Consider the following 12,975-nt stretch of genomic DNA (forward strand, 5'->3'; position numbering starts at 1 on the left):
TTTTATGCCTTAGAAAAACAGAGACTATGTGAGAAAGGTGAGGAGGGGACAAACAAGTACCATGTGACACTACTGTGTGAAGTGCTTTTATGTCTGGGGTCCAAGCACAGGAACACAGATGTAACATCTAGGAGGGTAAAAAGAGGGGGGAGAAACGCATGTCTTAGGGAAATTAGAAAGTACGTATCATTGTTTTAACATGTGTGATCAATCAAGACTTATTTACATATTATTGATAGTTGCATTTGTGTGGTCCTGGATATGGGGGGGAGGGTAAAGGCAGATGAAGGGGAAAGTAAAAACAAGAATCATGTAACCATGGAAAATTTTTCTTAAAAAAGGAAAGTACATATCAGTGAGGTAAATTATTATATACATTGCGTTAAGGAGCCAACATGTCTAAAGGATGAGTCACAGTAATACATTTCTATGAGGGGTTCAAATTATAATCGTATAGGACAGAATGTATGGGCAGATCATCACAGCAGATGGTAGAATTTACTCAGCTGTCTCTAATAGCACCTATGCTTTCTCCCATAACTGCATTCCTGAGTCAGTCACACTAGTTCATTGACTATCCCTTCAGGGGTCTTCAAGATTTCTTCCACAAGATGATCATTAAGGAAAAGCTTAAGATCACACCCAAAACAGAACAGAGCATTTAAGATACAATGGCTAACAGTCTAACCCTAACCCCCAAGGTTGCCTTCCTTCATCTCTGTATTTTATTTACTTATTTTCACATACTAACTATTCTTAAAGGCAAGGACTGCTATGTATTCCCAGTTTAGGATAATCCTTACACTTGGCAAATGGTTGATAATCTTGTTGAACACTCTTGCATGTTTTCCTCCTAAGACTGTAAACTCCTTGAAAACAGCTCCCCCTTCCCCCACCCCCTATATTTTTATCATATCCAATTAGCAAAGTAGATGGTTCATTTCTCACTAGCTGCCTTGCCTCAACTTCAGGATCATCACCTCCTACACCAGGTATCCTCTGCTCTTAACCCTCCTTTAGTTTTTTTGTGTAATGACATTAAACATCATAAATTCCCTAACAGTGGAGAATATGTACAAATTGGTCTTATGTTTGAAGGAACTAGGTTTGACTCCCAGATATGATTTACTTGCTAACTTTTTGGGTCCCAATTGCTTTATTTACAATGTGGGAAAGATTAAGGGCAAGGCGATTTGATGCTGTCCAAGGAATTGATTGAACTGATTCTGTTTTGGAGAAACAAGTTTTATTATGAGAATACATGAAAGTAGCCATATACGGGGGCTAGTATATAGCAAGCAAGTACAATCAGGTAGGTAGGTAAAGGTAAATGTCTTGAGGTGTGGTTAAATAAAGATAAGAGAGATGGGTATGGTTCTCAGGAATACTTTTTTACCTCAATTAATTACTAAAGAAAGAGTCATTTGTTTAGGCAATATGTTGTTTTCATGGAAAATTTGTCCATTTTGGTCTGAATGGGTAACATGATAAACTCTGCCCACCAAGGTGGAAGGGAGCAAACCACAATGTAAATGGAATGCTAATGACAATTTCCATCAAGTTTTGCTTTTTATGCACAAAGAGGGCAGAATGTAGAAATTGAGCATTCTGTGAACCTAGTCTATCATGAATGGGGAACTGAACTACCTATATTTGCTATCCAGAAACCCAAACCAAAAACCTAAATTATGTCTAAATACTGTTGTCAGGATTGTAAATTAATCTAAGCAGCTCAGATATCTTATCTGAACCCTGATCAACTAGTTACTGTTTCTGTTCTTTTAATTGCTTACAGTTACTTGGCAGGGTCATTTCAGTCCACATAAAGGGGATTTAAAGTAGTAATAAACTAGTAAATAGTTTTAAACAAACTGGTAATTAAGGTAGTTTAGATAAACTAATAACAACTTTAAATTTAAGACCTTGTTATCCTAACCAATCATACCAAGGCTATAGGACACCCATGAATTCTAGCTCTATTATCAATAGCATCAAATGGGAATGCTTGTTTACCATTTAGAATTCTCTCTTCTACACACCCTGGAGTCCAGCCAGATTGGCTTTATTGTACGTAGAATATATTTCTTCCTCAATTTTGTCAATGCTTGGGTTCCTAAAGCCCATGCTGGGATCTACTTCTAAGACTGTCACCTTATATGTTTTACATCTACCTACATATGCATACAGCCTTCTTTAGACAAGTTATAGACTTCTTGAGGACACTTTTATCTTTTCATCCCAACATCTAAGTAGTGCCTGGTACACAGTAGACTTTTAATACATATTTGTTGGCTGTTTGGTTGATTTTTAGGCTAAACACCTGGAACAAAGAAGCACAAAGCAGAGGTAGGAGCAGAAAATAACTGTCTTTATTCAGGAAAAGATTCTCAAGGGCCAATCTACAGGCCTCAAGGTCCAGATTACTAAGTCTCTACAAACTTGTGTAGGCAAAGCTTCACTTTGCTTATTTATTAGGTGGCTCCTTTAGGATGAGGATGAACCTGGTGGGTCAGAGTGTTTCCCATGGCCATGCCTGACTTCTTGATCTTTCTTCTGCATCCCAAGAGTGTTTTTGACAGATTAGGGTGGGGGGGGAAAAAAGGATAAGGATGGACCAAAAATTAATAATGAAGTCCCTATTTACCTCTCCCTTTAGCCTTTGCCTTTTAATAATCTCCAACACCACTCCAGTTCTTAATCTCCTTAGGTCACTTAGGAGACTAAGTGACCTTGATTCTTTTTCTTTGTCTGAGCTCTTATATAGTCAGATAAGAGATTTTCATAATCTCTCTCACCCACCTTGGAAACAGTGGCACTTTCCCCTTCAGCAGCTTCTTCTGTGTCTCTCTCCTTGAGTTCTTTGATACCACTATGACCAATAGCTTCTAGCTCATTTTTCAGCCTGTGCCAGGATTCAGAAATGGAAAGCCTAACTTAGGATGAGTTGAACAAGGGAGATGGTCAGAGAGAAAGGCAGAGAAAAGGAAGATGAGGAAAAGAGACAAGGAGAAAGAAAGGTGAGTGGGGAAGATAGAAACAGGAGAGATTAATGGGATTCAGATGAGAAAACACAGATAACTAGCTGATCACCACCTCATCTGTGGAGCCTTGAGCTTTCACCTTTGGTATTTCTGCTGTAACTGGTGATAGTGTAGAGAGGCTGCCTCTAGAAATTCTGTGGCTTTCTTGTTTTCTTCCTCAAACAGATGCCTAAGAAATGTTGCTTGAAAATCAAAGTTACCTATTCTGGGCAGCCTCCCCAGAACTATGAAGCTTCCCAAGAATAACCAACCCTCCTCTACTCCCTTTCCCCCTGTACCCAACGGTAGCTCACACAGCTGCAGCAGCCTCCTCACTGCGTAGGAAGGCATCCACACTGGTCACAGCTGTAGCTTCAGTCTTGATCTCAAGTTGGGTCAACTTGTCCAACTGCTTCTGGATGGTGTTAAGCTTTTCCTGAGTTAGCTTTTCTGGATATAAAGCAAGGTATCTCAGATGCACTCTAATCAGGGATTTTCCTATTCCTATCCAGACTTCCTTAAGTCTGAATAGCTTTCTTTGGGTTTTATTTTGGGCAAATTCTCATTTCACCTCCTAGGAATGGTAGGTTATACTAGAAACAATCTAGAACACAATCCTGGGAATAAGGAAACTCATTTTTTCAAAAAGGGGCCTTTTTACCTTTCCTTCTTCACTGCCCACCTCTGCCCTCTAGCACAGGGTTCCTCACCCTCCAACAAGAGCTGATCCTTGTTGCTGATGTTGCTGATTTCCTGGGAGAGATTCTCTGCCTTCTAACATGAGGGAAAAAAGGAGGATCTATAAATCGCTCCTCCCAAAGCCATGCCTATTCTCCCACCCTGCTTCAGAAATTCAGAAAATATCAGTTAGAAAGGGCCCCATTGCCTAGTCATTCCTGAACAAGAATCTTTTTTTTTCTTAATCCTTACTTTCTATCTTAGAATCTATACTGTGTAAGTGTAAAATGTTAAGCAATGGGAGTTAAGTGACTTGCCCAGGATCACACAGCTAGGAAGTGTCTGTGGCCAGATTTGGGTCCATATCTAGGCCTCGCTCTCAATCCACTGAGCTGCCCCCAAGAAACTCTTTTTAATCACCAACAAGTGGTCATCTACTTGAAAACTTCCACTGAGACTGAAAATCTAGTTTTCTGGAAACCAGGTAAAAACCCCAGCTGCCTTCCTCCATGTTAAACTCAACTCCTTAATAACAGTGACCCTAGATACTCACTAAGTCCTTGTGCATCCTAGATGTGTTCCTTTGTTCAGTTAATTCCCCATATCCTATACCTCACCTTCCATATTCCCTATTAACAATCATTTCTTTTTAGATCCTGACCATAAGCTGTCCCCTCACATGGAACTCCCAGAGAGTTTTGTGCTTCTCCATCATCTCCTCTAGTTGCTGGCCAAACTCCATTCTACAGGAGAAGAAAGCACAGGATTGATCAGGGACAATACCAGAAGAGACTTACTTTCTAACTCAGCTACTTAGACCAGCAAACCTATGGGTACCAAAGATGGTAAAGAGAACACTCTCTGTAGGCATATAGGCATGTGGCCACCCTGCCCTCCCCCTAGAACTCTTTACTACAAAGGTGGAAGAACTTGAGGGTAGTTGCTCCCTTTTGCCTCTTCATACACTTGAGGACATTGTTTTACATTGTCCACCCCTCAACCAATAGTCCAATTGTGATCTTTCTCTCTCCCCTGTGTAGGGTAAGAGGGGACAGGGCATACCTGGCACTTTGTGGGGGAGCGGCATGGTACCTGGGTCTGGGGACTGGGGTAGGGTAGGGCCTGGTACCCCATTTCTAAAAGGCTCACCATCACTGAACTAAATATTTGGATCCAATCCAGTTTCGGTCCTCCTATAGGGAATCTTTCTAGTATACAAAGAATTCTTCTGCCTTTAAATGTCTCCTGCACTAAACTCAACTGTTTCATAGATCACTTAGAGTTACTCAATTTCAGAACTAGCAGGCTAATCATTTAGTCCGGGTCTCTTACTTTAAAAAAATCAGGAAACAAAGTTCCAGTGTGGGCCTTGGTATCTTTCCCCTGTAAAATTTTATATAACTATTCTTGTTTTCTATTGTCCTTTCCAATTCTGACTGATTAGCTATGAATCTGTTCAAGGAAAGGATAAATGCAGTAAAACAGTTGCTTTCAGTTTTTATGTTCTGATTTCGGCCCCTTTTAATCTTATTTTTCATGTCTTATATTTGTGGTAATTCTAGTTCTCTTCAGCCATTTTCAGTTTTGCCTTGAATTCAGAAGCCAATTAAGTACTAGCTTAAAGGCTGAAATAGTTTTACCTCTGATTCCTTCTCTTCAGTTTTTCTTCCTGGATCTTGGAATTCAACTCAGTTATCCTCTGCTTACATCCCTCAGATACTGCCTGCTGTCTGGAGGACAGAAGGTTGAGAAAAAGGGATAATTTCTGAATGCTGTGACTCTTATCCCTCTAGAGCAGATCTTAAGAGTTCTCTTCTGATTCTGATATTAAAGTAGCTGAGCAGTTCTACATCATTGAATAGGGACATCTGAATTTGTTTAGAAGTTTGTTTCCCTTTCTAGCCATCAGGCTCTGAATCATGCCTCATATAAATAAAGAAGCATTCATTTATCTTTATAATCTTAACTATATGTATGTCACTTATAGGGTGCTCAAGTTTTATGAGTCTCTGAGTTGTTGAAAAGAAAATTTGGGAGAAATGCGGTAATCTTGTATTTGTATCCATAGCACTTACACAGGGCCTGGTACATAATATACCCTTAATAAATGTTTGTTACCTTGCATTACAAGCAAAACCAATGCCTCTATGCCACTCAGACCTTGCTGCTCAGCTGTAACTTTTGCTGAAAAGATGCTGGATATGGAAAGTGTTCTGGTGAACTTAAAAGCAGAAATGAGAATATAAGTCACTTACCTTAGGGCCTCAGTTTCTTTTTCCTGGCAATGCAGGCGAAGGATCCTCAGGGTTTCTAGAATGAAGAGGAAGTCAGGGACATCCAGAGGGGACTCAGATGACAGGACAGCAGTGTACTTGGAAGTCCTGCTTTTTTAAAGCTACCTGACAATGCATCCAAGTCCCTGATTCCTCCCCAACTATGAATCCCTCCCTCCGAAACTATCCTATATTTAACTACTTTGTACTTATTTGTTCTTTTTTTATTCATTCTAAATTCTGTTACAAATACTTATACACATATAAAAAAATATTTTTTTCACTGTGATTCAGGTTGTTTCATTCTTTGTATTTGTATCCTCAACACCTATCACAATCTCCATCACATAACAGGTGATTAATAAATGCTTGTTTTTGGCTGATACCTTGCTTCTTGTTCAAGATTTCCTTCAAATGTGTCTCCTCCAAACTCACTGCAAGTGACAGAAATCAGAGAGTCATCCATCTTCCTAGAGCAAACTGACAGAATTGCTAATCTAGTTGACAAAATGATTTCCCATTAAGTACAAATCTATCCATTTCATTCTACTCTGTAAATTTCAGTGGTCTTTATGGCTTCTGGAATCATAGAATTATAGATTCAGAGTTGGAAAAGAATTCAAAGGTCCTTTTACTTTGCAGATAGCAAACTGAAACCCAGAAGCAGAATTTGGCTCAATCATGAATAAATTATTATTTAGTTTTTAAAAGTCCTTTTTCAACTCATCCCCACACTCTTTTCAGAGCCCCACAATACGCTGTGTTCTACAATCCAACCTGATCTTTTCTGTTTTTCAACTATAACATATTTCTTTTCCCTGTCTAGCCAATCCTCATGGCTAAAATATTCTTTCTCCTTATCTCCACCTTAAAGAATTCCTCTTTCTTTAAGCATCACCTTGTATTTAAAGACCTTCCAGATCTCCACAACATTTTAGAGACCTCCTTTTATAACCACTTCCTATTTAACAGCCATGTACTTACTGAATTGATGCCCATTCTGTATTTGCTAACATATGCACTTTCCCCACTAAAATGCAAGCTATTTTAGAATAGGAATTATTTATTTATTTGCATTTATTTTTTTGGTATAATCATGTTTATATCCTCTATCTCACTTCATTCCTTAGCAGAAAGCCTTTAACACAGTAGCTGTCCAAAAGGAGTTAGTTTAAAGTTTAAAGCTTTTCAAGATATTACTGGCTCCTGATATGACAAAATTATATGACTGGAATGGCAGGTGCTAGAGCCAAAGTTATTGTTTGAAATTGATACTTACATTCATCTAGTTCTTTCTGCAGAGATTGCCTATGGGCCTGGGTCTCACAGAGCTCCTTATTTGCAATTTTCTTAGCTGTCAAAAGAAAGACAAAGGGAGTTCTTTATAAATGGATACTCCAGTGTTCTTCCCCCAAACTCCTAAACTCTTCCACTCATTTTACAGTAAAAGGACCTAAAGTTCAGAAACAATATGGAACTCACTGAAAGTCATTCAAAGAATCCAGTTTAGGATTCAGGTCAATGAACAGTTTCTGGGCTCTGATATTTTCTGACCCTTCTTCAGAAGTTTTCCTACTACTACCTCCTCAAAGAATTCTTCCTTAACTAATCAGGCTGGCCTACATCTTTCCCTACTCAGAGGTATGGCTCTGGAAATGACTAGCAAGTAGACAGAAGGAAAACTGAGGGCAATAATATAACTACATGAGATTTATGGGACTTTTCAAAGCCTTGGCTCACCTTGTTGCAGTTCATTAATTCTGTTGATCATACCTTCAATCTTAGGCTCTACGTTTCCTGGGGGCAGGTAAGAGAATATAGGGTTAGTTAATATGAGAAACAATTGAGAATAAAAATTAAGGTCTTGATCAAGTACTTCAAAAATCTATAACTTTGAAATTGTGGTAATTTACTCTATCAGTTCAGATTATAACTCTCTATAATTTAGTAAATGGTTTCTGAATTACTGTGGCCAAAAAAAAATATTTCCATTAGATAACTTACTGACGAGTCAGTCTTTTTGTGCTTATTTCTTATGCAAAAAAAAAAAAAGTTCCATTACCAGGCCCAACTTCAAACTCTTTCTAGGTTAGATGAACCTCAGACTACTTCAGACTTTATGCTTCACTGGCAAAGTTTGTGAGAACCTGTATTCTCACAAATATTCTCACAAAAAATAACCATCAATTAATCAATCAATCCTCTTCTCTATCCCCTCTTAAGCAATGGCATTTGCAAACAACTGGTATCCAAAAAAGGCAATGGATCTCTGTTCTCAAAGAGTTTACGTTGTATTGGTGAGTCAATACTTGTAAATGCAAGAAAACTTCTAGAGGTCTGTGTGGGGATGGCAAAGAATTAAACTAGCAGTCAGTAAAGTTTTCATATAGGAAGTGTCATCTGATTTGAGTTTTCAAGGAAAATATTTTATGAGGCTGCAATAAAAAGTTGCTTTAAAGGTATAGAATATAACCGGGGCAAAGGCATAGGCAAAGAAGGTGACATCCCATGTGAGAGGAACAGAAAGAAGGCATGGTCTAATATGTGACAATCCTAGAAAGATAAGCTGATAGGATAGGAAGTTTAGATTTGTCAGGATTGCAAAATATTAGGGTGGGAAGGGACTCATGTGGTCAGAATTTAACCTGACATTTAGATTACCTGAAAGTTTAGGAGGAACTCTTCCTTCCTTTGCTAAGTGTCCTGGAGAATATGGGTTTCATGACAGATTGGTAAGTGGTAAGCACTCTTAAGAGAGGCAAAAGAAGAGGACTAAAAAAGGCAATGAGATAAAGAAGAGGCGATATAGAATTGTTTAGCCTGGCCGGATGAACAAGGGTGAGGAAAAGATAAAGACAAAGATTTTTTTAGTTTGAAGTAAAAAAAATTTCCCTAAGAGATTGGTAAATCTAGCCATTTTTCAGAAAAATATATTGAAGACCAGGCTGCTTATTAAATGCATAAGTGATATGTCCAATTTCACAACAGGAAGTAGAAAAGGGTGAGAAATGAACCCATATCTTGCCTGTTTTTCCTTCCTTGTTGCTGGGAATGGTTTTCCCTCAAGCAGTAAATGGAATTATTTCTTTTCATTGAGAGTCTTTCAGAAGAGAATGGATGCCTTTTCAGAAATATTGCAGGATAAATCAAAACAACTCTGAGGTATCACCTCACACCTAGCAGATTGGCTAAAATGAAAGAAGGGGAGAGTAATGAATGTTGGAGGGGATGTGGCAAAAGTGGGACATTAATGCATTGCTGGTGGAGTTGTGAACTGATCCAACCATTCTGGCTGGCAATTTGGAATCACGCTCAAAGGGCTATAAAAGACTGCCTGCCCTTTGATCCACCCATACCATTGTTGGGTTTGTACCCCAAAGAGATCATAGATAAACAGACTGGTACGAAAATATTTATAGCTGCGCTTTTTGTGGTGGCAAAAAACTGGAAAAGGAGAGTATGTCCTTCAGTTGGGGAATGGCTGAACAAACTGTGGTATATGCGGGTGATGGAATACTATTGTGCTAAAAGGAATAATAAACTGGAGGAATTCCAGGTGAACTGGAAAGACCTCCAAGAAGTGATGCAGAGTGAAGGGAGCAGAGCCAGAAGAACATTGTACACAGAGACTGATATACTGTGGTAAAATCAAATGTAATGGACTTCTGTACCAGCAGCAATACAATGACCCAGGACAATTCTGAGGGATTTATGGTAATGAACGCTACCCACATTCAGAGGAAGAACTGCAGGAGAGGAAACATATAAGAAAAACAACTGGTTGAACCCATGGGTCGGAGTGGACATGATTGAGGATGTGAACTTGAAGCTACCACACCAATGCAACTATCAACAATTTGGAAATAGGTCTTGATCAAGGACACATGACAAAACCAGTGGAAATGTGCATCGGCCATAGGTGGGGGTTGTGAGTGGGGTGAAGGGGAAAGTAGGAGCATGAATCATGTAACCATGTTAAAAATGAATATTAATAAATGTTTAAATTTTAAAAAAAAGAAAGAAAGAAATATTGCAGGATACATATTGCCTTTGTACCTTAACCCTTCTCTCTCTTTAGTAACCTCTAACAAACTGTTGCCTGGCACAATGGCTGGTCCTAACCAAACCTCCTGATGCATTTTGGCTATCATTCTTTCTTTTAGTACTCTACCTGGGATAGAAAAAGTGTTAGGTTTTGCTTTGCTTTTTGCTGTATCTTGCCCTGATTAAATGCCCAGAGTCATCAGCTCTAAACCATGCTGTCACCTTTATTTAATCCTTTAACCTTTCCTACTAGTTTCTAGTAAGTTCTTGAGTAGGAAGTGGGTTAGGGGACTGTTGTTGAAACTTTTTTTTTTCAAACAAGGATCGCCTTGTAGTTTTTCTCTCTCTTTAGTAACCACTACCAAACTCAGTTCACACAATGCCTACCTATCACAATATCTGGTTCTAATCACAACCTAATTCTGAGGAGATTAATAAATGGGTATTGTGATTGACTGCTGATATCCTTTGGTCTTCAAGGAGCAAAATGAGGTTGACCCTAGATGTCAGTAGTATAAAAGCATTTTACCTTAGGGCAACTGGATAGTGTTCTGGAAGAAGCTGTGGACCTGTAGTTAAGAATTCAAATCCAGACTCAATACTTATTGTGTGACTCTGGGTAAATTAGTTGACTGGCGGCTGCTTCGATTTCCTTAACTATAAAATAGGAATCAAAACAGTGCCCACCTCCATGGAATTTTTCAAAAGACGGAGTAAACTAGATAGGGAAGAGGATCACCCATAACAATGTTGTATTTGAACCCTAAGGTCTTTCGTATAATAGGAGGGAATAGCTGTGTAAGGTTGACAGCTTGAAACTCTGTGAGTTCTCTAACCCATTCTAAGCCAAGATTTTTTGTGGGTTTTTTTTTATTACATCTTTGATATTTCTATGCGAAGTGTCAAATGGAGATGGAAGAAAGGAAATACTAAGATTAGTTTAGTTTAACTGGCAAACTAAGGCATTTGAAGGAAAGTGGGGAAGGTGGGGCAATGAAAAGTAATGGGAGTGATCTTCTGGGGTATCCAGAGAAATAGATGAAAACAGAGAGGTAAGGGGTTCTTACTAGAACTGTTGGGGCCTCCTCCCGCGCCAGACGACGACGGCGACGACGACGCCATGGCTACCGCCTCTTCCCTTCCGCACCAACTACAACGTACTCTCGCGGGGACGCGCGTGCGCAGATCATCCACCCAACCATTAAAACACTAAAATTAAATACCTCAAATTAAAGAAAAGACCATAAGATATCTTTGAACACTTCTTTTTTTTTTTCCTGAACCTTTACTTGGTGAATTTTTTATTTCCAGCTGATTTTTATCACCTACTCAAAGCTGAATACTACCAATTACAAAAGTCAGGGAAATCATCTTCCTTTAGAACTTCACTTCTTTCACCATATACTGTTAGTTTTTAGAGAACAAAAAGCTCTAGAATTATAAAAGAGAAAAAGTGAGCTTTAAAAGAACCACGGAAAATAATAAAACTACCATTAGTTTTCAAAATGACAAAATTACTGTAGAAATATTACCTAGGAATATTCCAATGTTCAACTCACTATATGACAAAATATTTTTTTCCTTTTCTATTTAATCACTAGCAAGCTCCTCCTCCCCACCCCCACCCCATGTGGGTTAAAATCATGCATTATACTCCAGCATATGTTAGTATTAGTAATCTTAGATTAGCAACTTCCTATAGAAAATTAGTTAGGAGCCCTTCAGAAGGGAGATAATAAACTCTCCTTATGAAAAGTAGAGAAATCTTCCCCAAACAGCTATTTATACATAATAAACACTTTTAAGTCACTCTTTTCTAATGCGGCAACTCCTCCCTTTTTTCTCTTCTCTTTTTTCTTATTCCTATGGAAAAGTCCTAAAACTTAGTTACAATTTGACTCTGTACCAAATGTAGAGTCTGAAAAGCCTTGGCCATGTCTAAACTCTGTCTCAACTTGGAAATTTCATACTTGAGGAATGCTCCCTTGGGTTTGAGAGCACTGGGGAAAACGAGGATAGGACAAGATAAAGAAAATATAACAAACACAGACGCTGTGTAAGACACAGATGGTGGTTGACAAAAAGAGGAGCATTGTGTTGATTTCCTATAAATTATGACTTCGTGTGTATATCTTTGTACATTGCTATTGAGTCAACCACTCAGAGCAGTGCCCCTTCCTCTCCCCTTCCTAATAAAAGCTGCATTTTCTCTGCTAGCATCTTATCCAGTCTCCTGTCTGCTCATTAGAGTGGCCTTGGGGTGCAGACCCTGAGATTCCACTCCATGCACCCCCAAGACATTTATTTGACTGTGTACTTCATATAATCTTACTCCTTTCCATTATTTATATCCCTTTTCTTTGCTGTCATAGCTCCAAAAAACTTCCTCCAAAAATTCAATTTTTTAATTGTGTGTGAAAGTAATAGGAACATCCTGGGCCTTCAGATTAATCATTACTGCTGAGGTAAGGATTGTCAGAGGTAGTGTCACTAATTGGAGTTATAAATTAGTTTGAGTGGCAAACTCAAAGTAGTCAGACAACCAGCAATGTGATTATGTGCCTTTTTTTTCTCTTACCAACTTTCACTATCTAGTACTTAAAAATTAATGTACAGCCTCTACAAAATTTAATCCTAACAAATCTAATGTTATAATATGTTAGTAATGAAAATGTATTAATACATGCTTAATAAACTATATTCAGCCTTTCAAAAATCAACTAGCATTTTTTCTCTTGTTCATTCTACTTATCTGGCCTACACTTACCCTATATTGTAATCAATAAAATAATTCTATTCCATAATTTCACATAGATAGTGAACATATGATAACTTGTTGAAAAAGAATCCCCCATGAGGAAAAAATAACAGTAATTTACAGATGAACAGATAGTCATCATTTGAACTATTATGTATTAACCCCTTGAATAAAATAAGATTTTTAAGACTTAGGTATATTT

At 38.3% G+C, this 12,975-nt stretch overlaps 1 protein-coding gene across 1 annotated transcript; it reads right to left on the reverse strand.

Annotated features, from left to right (window-relative positions):
• Positions 1 to 2,350: 2,350 nt before the first annotated feature.
• On the reverse strand, positions 2,351 to 11,375 carry LOC123253337 (synaptonemal complex central element protein 1-like). Its single transcript, XM_044682528.1, is given in 13 exon segments — positions 2,351 to 2,582; positions 2,802 to 2,902; positions 3,121 to 3,210; positions 3,335 to 3,470; positions 3,731 to 3,794; positions 4,378 to 4,441; positions 5,339 to 5,428; positions 5,954 to 6,008; positions 6,358 to 6,405; positions 7,251 to 7,325; positions 7,712 to 7,768; positions 11,083 to 11,151; positions 11,154 to 11,375. Coding segments are annotated over 13 exon segments (1,011 nt in total). The 5' UTR covers positions 11,218 to 11,375; the 3' UTR covers positions 2,351 to 2,484.
• Positions 11,376 to 12,975: the final 1,600 nt, after the last annotated feature.

Source organism: Gracilinanus agilis, chromosome X, assembly GCF_016433145.1.
Source record: "Gracilinanus agilis isolate LMUSP501 chromosome X, AgileGrace, whole genome shotgun sequence".
NCBI classification, from domain to species: Eukaryota; Metazoa; Chordata; class Mammalia; order Didelphimorphia; family Didelphidae; genus Gracilinanus; species Gracilinanus agilis.